Here is a 17784-nt window from a genome sequence, read left to right on the forward strand (position 1 = left end):
GCCCCCACGGGGACGGAGCGGCAAAACATAGCTTCCCTGACCGGGAATCGAACCCGGGCCGCGGCGGTGAGAGCGCCGAATCCTAACCACTAGACCACCAGGGAGAGCTGAATAACACCCTTGCAACATTTTCTCTAAGCTGAAGGTCGCAGCGCTCTCCCGCTCCTTCGTTCCACAATTAGCTGTTTTTCAGCTTTGCCTTTCGGCTTTGCTGCTTATCTGCTCGCTGCTGCTCCACAGGACAGAGCAACCCCGTTCCCTGCAGCCTCCAACCCTTTATGTGAAGCCTCTGCATCTCGTGCTCCTCTGCAAACCACCTTGTATTTCGATGTGGGTGTTCCCCAGCCCCTGCAAAGCAGCACGGTTTCCTTCTGATGCCTCAGGTGGCTTCAGTGCCAAGTAATGCACATTCTCAAATCCTGTCCTTCACAGTGCATGAACCACGGGGGCAGTGGGGCCCTCTCTGCTGCCCTTCTAAACACAAGAGCAGCTCCCAACCCCACTCACGCAGCCACCACTTCCCCTCCGTGGCGACTGCTTCGATCTGGAGCAGCTGCCGAGGCTTCCAAGAAGCTGATTCCCTGTGGTCTCATGCTGCTGTGCACCCAAGCCAGCACCACAGCTGCTGCTTCTCCACCTTACGCTTCCCCAGCTCCAACCGCTGTCACTGCTCGGGATGCCCAAGGCACTGGCAGAAAAGGGAGCAATGCGACATTGCCTGGAGCAAACGTGGGCTTGTCACCACCACTTGAAGGAAAAAATCAGAGCATAAACACTATTTAATGCATTGTTTCATGAGATGCAGACAGGGCAGAGGGACGCTCCGTGTGTCGCCCCTGCAGGATGCTGGGACTTCCCTGCCAAGTTCACAGCACACAGCTAAGAACAGAGTCCAATACCGTTACACAGAACAAGACAAAAAACATTCACCCCGTTTTCTCCCAAAGGAATGCTTTATTGACAAGATTCCTCAGAATTAATCTGTGAAGAGAAACAGCTCCAGACCCAGCCTCCAGCAGTGCCCGTCTCACCGGCTCTGCTCCTCGCACGGAGGCCAGCTTTGGTCAAACAGGGCGGGCTGGGAAATGACACTACACTCCACCTACTGCCTAGCACGTCTGCCTTCTACTCACATCGTGGGTCCCCCGGTCAGCAGGAGGGGAGCAAGGGTGGGGGACGTGGGGATTAATTAGCAGAAAAGTGTCAAAACTTGCTTCTCTAAGGAAGGGTCAAGCAGTCCAGGCCCTTCGGGGTGATAAACCACTAAAGCTACCAGATATGTACACAGGCAAGCCTAAAGACCTGAATAAGTCCCACTTGGCCTCTAAGGCACAGAATTGCTCACTCTAGGTGTTGCTATTTGGAGGTACCCCGCCTAGAATAAGCTCAGGCCTCTGTAAGACAACTCACAACTTTTCAGCTCCCGAGCAATGAAGTTGGGCATCAAAAGAGCAAACCACCCACTTGGGAACTGGGTGAGCTCCGTGACTCTCTGCTGCTTTTGTAAACCAAGGTCGCAGCTGGGGCTTTCAGCCGAAAAACCACAGTGTCCTCTCCGTCTGGTACATCCAACTGTGACTGTGTCGAGACGGAGAGGCCCACAGAGAGCAGAGTCCCTCCAGCATAGTATAGTACTGCTAGCAACAGCTTTGTCCTTTTTAAAACCCGGCCCTGTTGCTAGCAGCCTTCAGATTTCTTTTCCTCCAAGAACAAAAGCGTAAGCTGAGAAGAGAGAAGCAAGTTTTATACACCCGGGCAACAGAGTGCACCACTGAGAGTTTACACAAAAACTGGCTTACAAGCATGCTGCTACTACTGTATGATGCAGAACTCCAGTGCTCAATATCCAGCTTTATAACCCTTACAGTCTTCTCTATAGAAAAAAAAAAAACCATAAACAAGTAAAGCGTAAGGTGATGTAAGGCTTGCAATTCAGTTTCAGAGTCCAAGGGAGCATTTCCCTAGTATGATGCCAAAGCTTTTTTTTTTTTTTAAGCATTATTTCTTTAAAGTTCATTGCATTTAAAAATAAAGATCTTAGTTTTGTTAAAGCTAGAGCATTAGTGTAACAACGAGGCAGCTGCTAAGTGAAGTTTCCCTCTTGGAAGCCCAGAAAAACCAAGTGTTTGCCTCATTTACCAGATTGCTCCAACGAGAACCAGAGGAAACAGTAATAGGAGAAGCCTGGGAGATAGGAGAGTAGCTGCCTGGCAAGCCCTGAACAGAGCACATAGCCAGAAGCTGAAGCTAAGATGCCCCTCCTCTCGGTTTCTCCTCTACCTGCCCTCCTCACACTGCACAGGACCAATCTATCTGTTCCAAGCTACGACAGAAGTGGAAAAAACCGCTTTTTCTACACCAGGGGTATTTCTGAGCTACTTGAGGGAAACTCCATCTTCAGTGCTCTCCCAAGAGGACAGCACAGTGATACAATTCATCTACAAACTTTAGTGTAAAATATTATCTGTGTACAAAACTTTGCATTCTCTTTATTTGACTTAGATCCAGCAGCAGTGTCTATGAATGAGTTATGGATCTCTCCAGACTGGCTCTCAGCCCCTTCATGGGTTTGCATGTTGTTGCTGTTGTGAAGATTTGGGAGGGAGGAGGCTTGCTCTTGGAGTCGTGCACAGCTGTGCAAAGCCACATTGCAGGTCTAGAAAGGAGCGCTGTCCTGTGGAGGCTTGTCTCCAGCTGAGGGGGACTGGAGGCCATCAGTGCTGTTTTCCCTGCTGCCCACCACTCTGGACTGAAAGGAGAGAAGCTAGTTAGGATAACAAGAAAGCAGCACTGAGATTACCAAGCCAATCTCCCTCGTCAAGGTCACCTACTGCAGAGCAAAACCTTTGTGTATCTGAGAAGCCATTTGCCCAATGACTAGTTTACAAGAAAAACACCACAGAAATTAAAGTTTCTGCTTAGGGCTTCACACTGTATGTGAACTAGGCAAAGCAGTAGTTACCTTTATGGTCCCAACTCTATCTTCAAATGACTTGAAGGTTGCAGAATTCCTTCAAGAAAGAAGAAAACAGTTAAAAAAAAAATCAAGACAAGTTAGCTCTTAAGTAAATCAAACCACAGAGCGCCTGAGCTCTCTGCCTGCTCCCATGCAATGCCAGAGCACCCAGAACACCTGCAGCTCCTCACCGCGCTTGCCCTTGGCACAAATGTCTCAGGCACACCAGCCAAAAAACCCCATATACAAACTCTGAAGGGAAACATTTCTGCCATGTGCAATCTGCTCAATTGCTCAAGCTAAAAAGTTGAGGGCAAAAAGTCCTAGCTGGCTGGGGAATCAACGCATGACACGGAGAGAAGAAACTCGTCGTTAGTCCTTCAACTGAAAGCATGCTTTCTTAAATAATGGAAACTTAAAGCTGACAAGGGTTTTCAAAAAGGCTTCAGTTTCCCACCTTGCATCCTCCTGGCAGGAAGGGGAAGGGCCACGCGCCTGAGTTTATGGGCAGTTCTGTTACTACAGGCGTGGTCGTATCATCAGCAAATGCTCATAAAAAAATCACAGTGTAATAAATTAATCAGCAAAGAAAGCCGGGCAGTTGTTTGGTGCTGACAGGCAGCTTTGCTGGTGAATGTGTCCAGGGGAGTGCTGGGCAGAGCGCTCTGCTGGGCAATTAGTCATGCAGAGCCTTCTCTCCAGGGTGGACTGCATAAGCACCATGAGCTGGGTGACAACAAGCCTCATCTCAGGTATTTTCATCCAGATCAGCCCTTTACATTTGTGCCCACAAAATAACATCTGCTGATCAGGAATGAGGATGGACAGAGAGAGGGCTTCCATGGGCCTCGTCCAGCTCTGGTGATAGCATCTCTTAAAGGATCACTATCTAATGCACCACAAAGGCACTCAGCTCCCGAGGTGGAGACAGAAGGTTTAAGTTAGGATTCAGTATTAGCAATGGCTGTGCTGTAAATTGCAAGAGAAGGGCTGTAATCCCTCCCCTCCTGGGGCCTCTGAAAGCTGCAAATTTCAATTAGGCTTTGGTACAATTGCAACACCACACTTAGTCCAAAAACAACGCAGGTGCTAATAGCTATAAAAAGAGATGGAGTAAAAAAAAAAAAAAAACAACCACCCTGAATGACTTAAACTGCAGGACACTGTTACCCCATACTCTGAGCAGTGAGCCACTCGCACAAATCAGAACGAAAAAGCAAACAACAGTCAGCTGCACTCTCCCACCGACCCCGCTCAGGAAACACGGGTATCTGCGACATTACCTCATTGCTGGCATACTTATGGAGTGGCGAATGGAGTAACTGCTGCTCGGAAGCATTCAGAATGAGGAGGAAAAAGTTAAATGACAGTTTTGAACAGACGTCACGCACGAGCAGCATGCCCTTAGTCCCGTCCATACGCAGGCTGCCGAGGACAACCCCGGTGCTAAAATCCCTCTCTCCCCTTTCTTGGCAATGAGATATTTAGAAAAGGGTTTTCCAGCTATGCCCGAGACACGGGAGGTCAGGTGCCAATGATCAACAGCAAAAATTGAAAGCAGGGGCAACCCTTAAGGGACAAAAAGGTGCACAGCTGGCTTGTCTGTACGGAGCTACTCAAACAACCGGGTTCTACTAGTGATGGTTTCTGCCAACCAGCTGTCCCAATACAGAGCTGACAAAGACAGGAAAAGCACACACTAAGTGCTACCAAAAGGCATGCTGAGTTAGGTACTTTCAAACCAGCAAGATGGTAGAAGTTGCTCAGGAGTTAAGAGCCTTCTAGCTACAGCTGTACCATATGGCAAGCACTGCAAATTGTAACCGTGATACAAAAGTCAATTGCCAGGCATTGGATCGAGTTAGGTTTCTCAATCCATGTCAAAAGCGTAGGCAAGGCTTAAATCGTCAGCTTCCCCTTTAATGCCTGCAAGGACTTGGCACAGAAACATCTGCTCTGAGAGCAACCTTGGAGAATATCTTACCTAAAGGAATGCGAGAAGGGGTGAGCCCTGAGAGAAGCCATTGAGAGCAAAAAGAGAAAAGGGAAGCAACAGTCAGACACTTGTGCAGCTCTGAATGCTAAATGCAGGGCAGCTGAGCAGGGACACGGCCGCAGGATCATGGGACAGTAAAGTCCTCTCCATAGGAGGAAGCCTCTCAAAATAAATTAGAGAAGGAAGCAAAAAATCAATTGCTTTTCATTAACTCAAACCCAGACTAAGTGGTTTTTCAGATGACACTAACAGCACCTAACCACACTTACCCACCCATTGCTTTTACGTGATTTTTTTTTTAGAGTCTGTTTTCCTAAGCTGGGGTTTTTACCAAGTGCTAGCTGATTTGATAAAAATATTTCCTTCCCCTCTGAGCCGTGGCACAAGGACAGCAGGGCCAGGCTTTCTGGCTGAGACCTCCCATAGCAGCAGCCTGCACCGGGTGCCTGCGTGTCATCTTGCCAAGCCTGCGGATCTCAGAGTTACAGCTCAGAGAACAAACAGATCTCAGCATAATAAAGATAAGAGTATCCGGATAAAAGGTATCATGCATACTCAACTCACATACACCCATTTTTTAAGGTGAATTATCTGCCACCAGGTTACCAATTTCCACATCTGATTTTGCAACGCAGTAACGTCTCAGTCTGAAGTTACAGACTTCGCCTTCCTACTGCTACTAGTAAGATTTCCAGGATGTTCTGGAGAGGCTTCTCCTTCTAGAAGCGCTGTTTTATTCCACTTAAAATTTTTGTCTCTGCAGCTGGAAGCAGTCACAGCAAGCTGGATGTGAAGTGCTTGGCAAGAAGCACAAGGGCTTTTCCTTCCAGCCACAGCAACGACATTAGGCTTTGGGATTTCATTTCCCCTGTATCCAAGTTGGCCCTTTGGCAACACGGGCTCCTTGAAATGCTGTCTGTGCATCTGAAATAAATTAACTTCCTACTTGCTCTTTGTTAAAGGAGAAGAACACAGATAACACGTCCATGCAGCATGCTGCTCTGCATGCAATACCACAAGCACTGGTAGTGCACATCTTGGCAGTAACCCTTTTTCCTCCCATCACAAGGATTTAAAATTTCTGTACATTCAGGAGTTCGGGGGCTCCATCTTACAATAAATTTGCTTGTAGTATTGCGTACAGTAACAAACTCAATGACACACCACAAAATGCACCGGGAGACAAAAGCACAAAGCAAGCTGTTATCTGACAAAAAGAAAACACCTTCATTTGCAGTTTACTGGGGTCAGTAAAGTACAGAACAGAATGTCTAAAAGCCAATTGACTTTTCAGCTGTAAGTGGAGATAACAGAAGGAGCTGAATTGGCCAGGACTTGCAAAAATCCCACCTAAGCTACACTTTCTGCACAATTCTGGCAATCTAATAGAGCAACAGCAATAATAAGTGCATTTAGTGTTCAGTTATTGCATTAACTTCATGCTCTCTCCTTGCAGTCAGGAGCCTTAACATTTAGAAGTGTTTTGACCAGAATGCAGCAGCTGTAAAGATTTAACCCAGGGCAGTATTACTGTATTTCACACCATTTCAGTCCACACGTTTCTAATGGAATTATGACTACGCCCTCTGCATATCTACGGAGATTGTCCATTTATCACGCCTTCCTTGCATTTATCAACCGGTGAAGGCTGACTAAACAAGGAAATCCCTTCTGTTATCTCAACACGTCCAGGGCTGGAAAATAAACCCTCGTTACAAGTGAATTTATAGTGGAAGGGGAAAAAGCAAGTACAGTTACTGAGGTTGCAGTGCGGGCTATGAGACCTGGAACAGAGATTCTCAGAACACAAAGATCATCCCCCAGCATTCAGAGAAGTGACCACAGCAAAACAACAGACTTCACTCTGGAAGCTCTGATCCCATATCTAAACCATGTACAGTTTCACCTGGCTGGGGTAGAAAATGGGCCAGTTCCTGCAGAAGCTTATGCTCAGAGTTAAACTTCGTTCAGAATTAGAGATATCAAAACTTGAATACAGCAGAGCAGAGAGAATTTCTTTTACATATGCAGAGAAAAACCGGAAGTCTTCTTAAAAAAATTATCATTACTGTGTTCCCCATAGGGCCATACAGACAAAGCAGATCCTCCTGAAATAAATTTGGCAGGGATATCTTCAAGTTAAAAGACAGAAGCTGCCTCTGTTTCCTAATACATCACCCAAAGTATTATCTAAAAAGGAATATGTGTTTTGAAATTGGTGACTAATGCTGAGCAATGCCATGGCTGCACAGGCCTGACGTGTGAGCAGTCGGCCGGGCCAGCACACAAGAACAGCACCAACTCTGTGACTACGTCAGCCCACCTCTGCCACTGGGATTAAGTTTCACTCCTTGCTTGGCTGTGCATCCCTCCCTCCATCAGCTGGCCCAAACATTTGTGCAGCCACATGGTGAACTTGTTCTGCCAGCGAAGAGATGCCAAGCTGACAGCCCTGGTCCTGCCCATCTTCTGGTGGCAGTGGTGGCTCAGGAGCTCCCCATTTGATCCACAGAGTACAGCTCCCATCCCTTGGCCACAACAGCCTGACCACACTGCAGAATTTAGAAGTTTACTTCACCCTTACCAGCTTAGGAAGAGCTATTACCGTAACATCTTGCATCAGCGTCTGTCTGCTGATGTCACATGTAATTATACATAAATCTCTTCTTCCCATAAAAAAGGTAGTTTCCAGGACAGAAAAATTAAACCCTGAATACTGGAAGGCGTAGGAAGTCACTAGCCCTCTGCCAAATTCAGACAAGTGAGATAGTGAAAACGTTCACCAACGATTACCCTCCAGGAACACAGTAAATGACTCAGTGGGGAGAGATCTAGAACAGATCAGCACTATGTGATCAGAGGTCAGCAAGTTCTTACCACTTGGGTAATCCCAGCCACAGTGGAATAGGAAATTCCCTACAAAGAACAACAGCTACCAATTCAGTCCAAGATCTGGAACATCATATTAAATCCAAGCTCTAAGAATACTTCCTTAGTCACTTAGATAGACTGTAGGTTCAGAATTAGCTCTCAATTCCAAGAAAAGTGACAGCAAGATGTTCCACATGCGAAATTTGCACTTCATCATTAATGGGGAAACAATCTTTAGCTTACATTTCTGAAGACCAGGTACATCATCAGTTCTAACCTTCAGCTTTGTAACTCCCAGAGCCTGAACCCCAGCCAGCAACCGAGGGAATCAGCTCTTGCATTTTCAGCCAAGAAAGTTTTAAATATGCAACTACTTCAGTTGCCATCTAAAGGAATCTAGATAAAAACCAGCCATGAGAATTTTTTAATATTTTCATATCTTCTGCAGCAGTTCATGTCTTCCAGACTACACGACATAATCGTGTTCAGAAGGCATGCTGCTCTTCTTCCTCGACAGCTGACACACAGGGTTTGGAACTGCACGATAGGCAGCATCCAGACTTTATTGCATTTTAAAGCACACAAGAATGATCCTGTTCTAACCTTAAGCCGTAACACTGAGAAAACACACCTCCATCACACAGTAACAAATGGAAAAAGTAAGCTCTAATACTAGTTTCTTATATATGGCGAAAAAGCTGCAGTGAAACTACAACAGTAAAAAAGGGAAGGGAGCTAAGAATGTTCTGTCGGTTCTCCTAAGTGGAATCAAGCTATTAAATGCCTTGGAACAGGTTAAAGACTGGTTGAGGGATAAAATAAGTGTTTAATCTGCTCTGAACAGTGATGTACAGGGCCACACATAAGAAGGTAGTCTATCAACAGCAGAGTGCTGCCAACTAAGCAGAAAAATGGAAAAAAGCCTCGTTATTGTTTAAAGCCTCACTACTGTTTGAAACCAAGATCAAAGCACCAGAGCACGGAACAGAAACCTTACCTCATGTCCCCAAGTTTCCGGCTGATAACAGAACCTACATTGGAAAGGGCTGCTGAAGTCTTCTGTCCTGCTTGGGAAAGGGTTTCTTGGGTCTTCTTATAACTAAGTAAAGAAAAAAAAAAGCAGTAAGCTGAACTAACAGGGTGAGGCTCTGAAAGTGAGATGCATCCCCAATTTTCAAAAAGGAGCCCACGTTAAAGGAAAGAAGCTAGGTTAGTGAGCTGTACTAACTTCGCTGAAAGAGCCCCCTCCAGACTTACATAAATCAAAGCCCTGAAGTTTTAAGAAAGCACCGAGTGTAGGATTCACCTTTCCACACACTCACTTCAGTTATGTTGCCATTTTGAGCGTACATTTTTAAATTTGACAAACATTAAAAAAAAAAAAGCCAATTTTCCACGAGGCAACTCAAATACTATAGCATCGTATCCTAGTTGCTCTGTTAATATCTTTTGGATACTGAGAAAATAAGTCTAGGAATCCATCCCACAATATGCTGGCAGCCCTGAAGAAGCAAGTAATAGGTTGTGGTGGCAGGGTACGGAGGCAAGACTAAGATCATTGTACAGAAAAAGAAATGCAAGAATCAGCATTACCTCTACAGCAACAGTATAGAATTAAATTGGTAGAGAAGTTTCCTATCAGTTACCATTAACCACAGTAAATAAGTCTGACAGATTGCATTTATCAGCTGATTACATTTGAGTTTATACAAGTGCTGAAGACGACAGACACTTGAGAAGCTTTGTTTCCATCAAATGAGACATGTCTTAGGAACAAAGGTTCTTCGAGTCATTTTCTTTAACTGATTCACTCTAAGCTATTCCACAGCTGGTGATTAACATCCACATTTATGGCATTCTTATAGGACTCAGTCTTGAAAACAAGTCCAAAAACTTAAGCCAATTTTTCTTTTTCCAAACACATAAGCTTGAGATTTTTTGCCCAATTACCTTTAGCAGAAGGACATTTATAAACAGAAGAGAGCATCCCAAGTTGGAAGGGACCCACGAGGATCACCAAGTTCAGCTCCTGGACTCGCCTAAGCAGCCTACTGTTCCCATCTGTGAGCTCCAGAGGCCTGAAGCCCCACGATGACAGCTGATGTATCTGCTTCTCACCTGCTCCCAGCAAAGCAGCGGGAGGCAGCACCACAAGACTCAAGCAATGCCAACCACAACACACTTGTTTCTTTTGCTTTTCGGTTTTGTTCAAGACCATAGTCAAGTATTTCTGAATCGAGAACGTACTTGCTATTGCAACAGCTAGGCATGACCCCCAGGGCCAAAGCTTCTTTGGAAGAGGAAGATGTCATCCCTCCCCATTCACAATCTGGCTCCCTAAGTCCTGTCACTTACAACTGTCTGCCAGAGACATGGGAGACCTTGTGCTCACTAAAACACGCTGTGCTTACTGCACTGCTTGGCACCCAACTCTCTCAGATTAGCACTGAGACCAGAGCAGTGACAAGAGGAAGAGTTTACAGAATCAGAGGACAGCATCACACCTCGCACACACTGGAAACTCTCAGGTATTATGTTGAGCTTCAGCAGATGAGAGATTTTCCAACTAGTTTTTCCACACTTGACAGCAGTATTAAGACAATCAAAGATTTAGCACTCAGGTGTTGCTCCTTTCCCCAGAACATGCTCCTGCACGATGCCGATACAACTGTGTGCTGACATGGTGATTCAGATGAGGGAACTGGTCTGGCTGAAATAGAAGCTTGGAAGGAAAAATAAATAAAAAAAATAGCAGACATCAGTTCACCAATCTAGTCCTGCATCCACAGCTCCAACACATACGTACACACCTCCACCACTGCAACTCACAAGGCAAAGCCAGGACAGGGCAGCAGAGATGAGAAGCTCCTTAACCCAGAACTGCCATCAGGCAGACGTGTGGGACTGCCTCTGTGACAAGCAGGGACCAGGTTACAAGAGCCTTCAGTGCAGCTTAACTGCACTCAGCTCTGACCCAGAAGTCACAACTGCTCTCCTGCTAGTGACACTGCTAGGTAAACCGTCCCTATAAATTCAGTCACTCACTTCCTTCCCTTAATGCTACCATAAAGCACACTGGAATAACCCAAATCTGGGAGTAGTTAAATATGAGCTTTGATAAACACCTCACTATACTAACAGGAAACTGGCTGCAGGAGAAGCTGCAGGAAAGGCCTCTGCCCTGAGGTATTCATCCTGTGGTGTTCAAACATTTCACTGCATCCCTCTCCTATAAACCCTAACAGGAAGAGCCAGACGCGAATCCTCAAATCCTTCTTTATCCCTAATACCAGCCTCCTCTCACTTGCTCTTATCCAGCAATCACCATTTGTACCATCTAAGTCGCCTTGCATCCTGGTTACAGCAAAACCAAAGCTACAGAGACGGGGCTGACTTTCTGTCCTTGCTCTATTGCATGCAAAGGGCAAGTCAAGCTTCAAGGCCGGGAGCAGCAGCCACCAGGAAATTCAGCAGAGCACAAAAGCACATTAAGGTCTCGGGTCAGGATGCTTGTAAGCTATTACGTAGAGAAGCTCCAAAACAACAGGAAAGAGGATTCATTTACACAACAAACCCAAAGCACACAACTAAAAACCTCTTCTTTGGTTGTCTTAAACTTGGCTCCTAGTGCTTACTGAGCTTTACGGAAAGGAAGTAGAAATCCTGCTCGTTTTCTGTAACGCTGCTGGAATTTTGCATTTCTAGCCCACTGGCCTCTCACATTTAATTGGCATCTACCTTGTTAGCATGAATTGCCATGCTGTCTGTCTAGTGCCAAAGCAAGCAGGAAAGCTGGCATGCCACAGCTATTCAGGCCTTGAGCACGCTCCAGGAGCACGCTTCCGCCATATACTGCTGGTGCTTATTGAGAGCGAGGAAACAGATCTAATGAGAAGTTTTCTATTCCAGCAGGCACACCCAGAGAGGAACTCTGATTAAACACCACTGCAGTCAGTCACACTGCTGGCGAGCACAAACACAGAAGTCGCTCTATTTAGCAAGGAAAATAGTGACAATTTACATTTTCTTAATCCAGAAAACATTCACCGAACATGGAAAATAGAACCTGCATACGTAAGAAGTAGGACTGTCAAAAAAACAAAACAACTTTCATCTACAGTCACCTTTCACCTGTCTTATGAAGAAAACCCTCTATTCACGAACACTGAAAATAAGAGGCCAGCCTCAAAGGACTGGATTTCATACCTACTCCAGAGAACAGGAATATCCTGATAACCTAAGACCCACCTTGCCATGGTTTAAATCAGTGACACCTCCTACCTGCTTCTGCTGCACTACTGTAGAGGATTTCCCCTATATACAATGCGACAGATACAGCGAGAAGGATGAAGACCAACTTCTGTAACATGCTTCTGTAATTCAGTCCAGATGAGAATTTAATTCCAGATACTTAATAAAAACATAGCTAAGAGACTTTTGCAGCCAACGAATGCAGTAGAACAGCTGTGAGGTTTAAGCTGTTCACATCTAGTTGGAGCCTTAAAATATCAGAACAGCTGCCCTGGACACCAAAGCTTCGTTTGTTCTCATCAGGTACCACAGCAAAAAGAAGAGCTCTTGCTCCCCACAGAACATGCTGAGGGGTGATGAGATCAGTGTGACACAGCTCATCAGTTGAAGTTACAAAACCTGGCATGCAGCTCTCAGGTACCCAGTGGCTTCAGCCAGTTCTCTGAGAGCAGGCAGCTGTTTGAAGAGTATCACCTGGACCACAGTGAAATCGTTCAAAGACTGACCTGAAAAAAACACTCCCTCTCTCAGAATAGACTTTTATTAGGTTAAAAAAGTGAAAGCTAGAAGAAAGAATTGCTTAAACAGATCTAGTGAAAGCAGAGGACTGCGAGCAGGGGCACAGAACATTAGTGGCAGCAGACTGTCATGAAAGCATTTGTTAATGCTGAAGGTTAAGACACTCACGCTTCTGATTGAGTTAATTTTTCATTCCAGTCCTCCAGAGTGCTGCTGGCTGAAAGATATCTACAAACACAATGGAGGTTAGATACAGTGCCAAGATTCATGACTGATGCTTCTTCTGACCGCTGTCTTTCTGACACTTTCCACATTAGTGTCTCTTTACACTTACAGCATTGCAGGTTTCATTTCTCTGATAACAGCTTTCCCCCTTCTCTGTTACAGACAGAAGAGAAGGAGCCGTTGTTTGAGAGGCAGGAAGACACCCAAGCTCTGGTTTCTTTCTTATCCAAACACCGTGCACAAAGAAAGTCTGCAGTTTAGAAGGTGTTGGGAACTGAAAGACTTCAGATCTTCTGCTCCCTTCATAAATACTGCATGGCAGCTAAACACCAAAAGTCATAGGCACACAACAGTGAATTGAGCACAATGCCAAAAAAAACTGACTGCCATCCCCAAAGCTGTATTTTACCTATAGAGCGAGACAAATTGTTCAACTGCATTTCATTCTCTCATCTTAAGAAATCATGCTTCTCTATATATAATACAGTATCTCTGGGTTTGTGAGAATTAACACTAGATGTACAGAAAAATCACAAGTGCCATAAAAGAGTCTGCTACCAAAAATAGACATCATGCAGAAGTGTTTAGAGGACATACACCGCAGGCAGTTCCTGTCAACCCCGGAAAATAACTATGCCTAGTTAGACCAGAACTGCTCACGGGAAGCTTCTAACTCACGTTCTCTCTCAGCTGAATAATCACTTTCTTAAACACAAAATGCAGAACGGAGAGAATCTTCAGCACAGGAAACATTCAAGGTCTCCCTTATGTCCAGCTATGTAAGAATCAAAGTGATTCATCACTAATGAAAACAGAGGTCTAACATGACTAAATTCTAGAGACAAAAGCAGGCAGCAGCGTTTTGCACCTGCTTGTACACACTGCAAAGACTAAAATTCATTGCTTTCTAATGTTGACAGCATTCAGAAAGGTTCAGACACATCAATCCATCAGAATTGCAGCATGGCAGCTTTCAAAGCCTACTTTATATATTTGCATTTGCAAAGCCCCTGTTTTCAGCTTTGGGCAAACGTCTGCAGGCATCATACCTCCACTGTGGCCAAACAGAAAGGTAATAATCAAACTGATTCCTACCACATCTGATGAGAAGTAGTTTCACAGTAAAGACAAGGTTCACTAGTAAGATGTCTGATTACAATAGATGAATCTAACAATGAACAATTAAAGTGAAACTGCGGTTCATTTTTTACATTATTTTTCAATTAAGTGTGGTCTGGTAACTGATTGGAATTTTTCTTCAGCAATGGCAAGACTACGAGAGAGATGATAGCAGTAACTTTTACTCATCTCCTCTACAACTGAGGAGTGCTTGTAGCTGGAAGTCAGGCATGCTGCTAAGAACAGTCCTGACTGTAGCTTTGCTATGCCTCCAGCTCCCAGTCAACCCCTGATGCCTGTGAGAACAAGGAGCAGCACAAATGGGGAATGCAGCAAGGAGCACAAAGGTGTTGCTGAGGAGCCCGAGGCACTCACAAGTCAGACTGTGTCACTTTGTCATTCCACTCTCCAAGTTTCTCAGATGTTCTCACATAACTAGAAACAGAAAGTGTTAATGAATATAACTTATAATATTCATTTCCAGAAGACAATGACACATTTCAGTTACAAAGGAGTAACAGAACTTGAACAGAAGGATAGGAGGGAAGATGAGGAAAAGAACGAACAGTGAAACGAACAGCTCAAAGATCTGCCCTGCAGACGCAATGTCAGTAACTCCAAATTCCATTTAAGTTGCATATGACTTTTTAGACTGAATTACATCCCTACGGGTACCCAAGGGTCCTTTACATTTGGCAGTCGTGCTCAGATTTACCCCTGACTCTCCTTTTGGCACTGTCAAACAGTGCAGTGACCGCACACTTTGTACCTGTTTAGAAATAGTCTAATTTCCAACCTTCTTTAGGCAGAGATGTCTCTGCATATGACATTCACAGCAGACTAACACTACAGACTTTTATTCCTAGGAAGTGCAAGCTTTTTAATTCAAGGTATGCAGCCTAGGAAACAGTTTCTGAACTAACACTCAGCTAACATTCTGAACTAACACAATGCGTTACTAAGTGAACTGTGGCATTTTTTGCACTTCTCTTTGAGCTTGAGTTCAGAATGAGGTAGCAGCAGTCTACGCCTCAAATAAATGGTCAGAAATAGACAAACTGAACTGTTAAGTAGTGAGCAAGGTCTTTAGCATCGTGCAAGAGAGCATCCAGCAACAATGCATTCAGACCACAGATACGGAAGTGTACACATACACATGAGATCCACTGAATTAATAGTTTTTTTAAAAACATCTTTTACTCTACAGACCCATCAGAGCAAAACCCTCCAGCCACTTGGAAAAGCTCTGGAATATGCTGCAGGGAAATAACCACTACAGTCGCTTTTCCATGTGAAACACGCATCACAAGCAACACTTACGCATTGGAGACTTGTACATCGTGCCAGCTCTTAGACAGGTTTTGCTTCAACCCATCCAAGGGAGTCAAACCCAGCTTCCTCTTCAACTCTCCACAGTGCCTCTCTTTAGCAGCCAGAACTTGTCTGAGAGTACCAATTTCTTCTTCAACCTTAGAAAGAGACGGATGCACAGCTCAATACCACAGTTTACTAAGATTCTGAGAACGGAGCCAACTTTCTACCTTCCTGAAAACTAGCACGATTTCATTAATGTGAATGTAAAGAATTGGTGGGAACTTCAGGTGCGCACAGAGCAATTAAACTAAACATCAGTGGTGTTGGAATAGTTGGCCTATGGCTCAGATTTCAGATGGGAAAACATTTAAGAAGCCCTCGTACTGGTGTTTTGATGGCACTAAGATTAAAAGAACTCATTCCCTGCACTGTAATTTCAACAGTAGATATCATCTAAAAAAAAAATCAATTACCAAATACTCATTTAGCCAAGGTTTCAGTCTTATGATTGTTTTCCTCTGATGTCATTACAACAAAGCTTTTCCTCAGAGATCTTTCTTACAAGGTTTTCAGAATGCTCCGGAGTGGTTTCAGGGCAAAGAGAATTCATTTCTACTCGTTAATTAATCACTGTTTACCAAGACCTATGTGGTCATTCACAACAGTGAAGTCGTCCCTTGCTAAAACATGCAAATCAGACAACCAGCATGAGATTATCAAGCGTAAGAAAGAACTACCAGAACTACCTTCAGCTACATTTCACGTACAAATTACAAACTGACCTTTAAAACCCAGAGGGTGCCTAAAATTTGAGATACTACATTACAAGCTCTCGGCTTGGGAAAAGCATAAAGGAATCTAAAATAGCCACGCATAAAGTGTAATAAATATTTAAGAGAAAAGGCAGGAGAAGAAAGCACATTAAGCACCCCATTGTTTCAGCTTCCTAAGGAAAAAAAAAGAGCTATGTTTGCATACTGCTCATCTAAAGTGGTGTCTCCCTGCTTAGAGCAGAGCTAAAAGCCTTGATTAATCCACTCATTTCCTCCTGTGAACGAGCACGCAATACCACACACTGCCTGAAATACCTGCCAGCTTCGGGCATTTTAACAAAGAAAGGAGAGCTCCGCAGGTAACACCACCATAAGAATCAAAAAGGCCCACACCCCGCTCCTGCAGGGCCCAAACCCTTGCGTTCCCTCCCAGCAGGGCAGGAGCCCCGGCCCAGGTGCGCTTTTACCTTGGCGATCTCAGCCCTCAGCTCCTCCTCTTCAGCAGCACTCAGCCCCTCGGGCGCTGCCGTCCTCGCCGCGGCCGCGCTGTCCACAGGAACGTCCGTCATGGCATCCGCCAGCAGACCTTTGTTGGGAGAGTTAAGGTTGATATCTGTCATAGACGAGAAGCACAAGGCAGATATAGTGAGCAGCCAGCAAGCGAAGCACGATATGCAAACCTGGAGGGGAAAGGTGAAGAAAAGGGCCCTCTGCTCGCAGAAAAAGGAACAGAAACCCTCAGCCGAATTTCCCGAGCCCGGGTTGAACGGAAGCGCCGCGCTCTGCCGGCCAAAAACAGCGGTTACCACACAGCGCTGGCCTGAGGGAGGGGAAGAGCCGCCCCCGAGCGCCCGCCCGGGGACCGTCACAGCCTGCCCCTCACGGAACTCCGCCGGGGCCTCCCCTGTTCCCCGAGCAGCGCCCGAGCACCCCCATATGCCCCCACCTCGAAGCGCGCCCTCCCTACCCTGACTCGCGCTCTCCATGGCGGCGCCCCGGGCCCCTCCAGCCACCGCCTCCGCTCCTGTGACGTAATCACGCCGCGACGCCCACCCACTTCCGGGAGCGGCGCAGAGATGTGATGTCACCGCCGCGTCGCCACGGCAACAGAGCCACGTTCCTCCCTCCCACCTTTCCCCTGCCTCCGCCTTCCGCTAGCGGAAACGGTGGCGGGTGACGTCAGCGAGAAGGGGATGAAATGGTGTCATAGGGGCGGAGGGCTCGGCACGGCGCGGCGGTGTCGTGCGAGCGGCTGGAGGGAGAGGGCAGCAGCGGCACGGCCTTGGCCTGGAGGGCCCAGCTCTGCTTAGGACACCAAAACCCACATCCAGTGCCTGAGAGCGGCGTCCCTGTGCTTCCCTGAGCTCCGGCAGCTCGGGGCCGTGCTCGCTGCCCTGGATAGCTGCTCCATACACACCTCTCTCTGGTGCAGAACCTGTTCCTCACCCCCACCTGACCTCCCCTGGCGCAGCTCCGTGCCGTTCCCTCAGGCTGTCACAGAGAGCAGAGCTCCGCGCTGCCCCTCCATTCCCCACGAGGAGCTGTAGTGCACCGAGACCACCCCTCAGTCCCCTCTGAGCCACGTGAAGCCAGGGATCACAGCTCTGGATGCATCTCATCCCCAACACGGGGATTTCTGCAGGGAGGTGCCCACCTGCTGCGCGTAGCACTGAAACAGGGAAGCGATAGTGGGGACAGCACGCGGCCAGCGCTCCTCGCAGCCCACAGCTCTGTGCCTTCTGCTTTCGCTGTGTGTGGGG

General features: G+C 46.3%; 1 protein-coding gene and 1 non-coding gene across 7 annotated transcripts; both read right to left on the minus strand.

Annotated features, from left to right (window-relative positions):
* On the minus strand, positions 33-104 carry TRNAE-CUC. The gene has a single exon. It is a non-coding gene; the product is annotated as a tRNA-Glu (tRNA).
* Positions 935-17141, minus strand: TPD52L2 (tumor protein D52 like 2). 6 transcript variants are annotated; one of them, XM_021416616.1, is made up of 8 exons: positions 16992-17141; positions 16492-16637; positions 15258-15406; positions 14313-14372; positions 12762-12821; positions 8821-8922; positions 2963-3011; positions 935-2749 (listed from the first exon to the last, which is right to left on the minus strand). In XM_021416616.1, exons 1-8 carry the CDS (start codon positions 17008-17010, stop codon positions 2657-2659), a joined length of 678 nt encoding a protein of 225 aa, XP_021272291.1. In that variant the 5' UTR covers positions 17011-17141; the 3' UTR covers positions 935-2656. The 6 variants fall into 6 exon arrangements, with proteins under 6 accessions (XP_021272291.1, XP_021272292.1, XP_021272295.1 ...); XM_021416617.1 differs by having other exon boundaries at positions 16492-16610; positions 16992-17126; XM_021416620.1 differs by lacking the exon at positions 16992-17141 and adding an exon at positions 16705-16910 and having other exon boundaries at positions 16492-16610.

The sequence above is a fragment of the Numida meleagris genome, chromosome 19 (assembly GCF_002078875.1).
Source record: "Numida meleagris isolate 19003 breed g44 Domestic line chromosome 19, NumMel1.0, whole genome shotgun sequence".
NCBI lineage: Eukaryota > Metazoa > Chordata > Aves > Galliformes > Numididae > Numida > Numida meleagris.

Excerpts from the sequence above, each read along its gene's own strand:
- TPD52L2 (XM_021416616.1), bottom strand. Across the intron at positions 12,822-14,312 it reads AAAGTGACACAGTCTGACTT|ATATCTTTCAGCCAGCAGCA; the intron begins GTGAGTGCCTCG and ends TTGTGTTTGTAG. Across the intron at positions 2,750-2,962 it reads ATAGAGTTGGGACCATAAAG|TCCAGAGTGGTGGGCAGCAG; the intron begins GTAACTACTGCT and ends CTCTCCTTTCAG.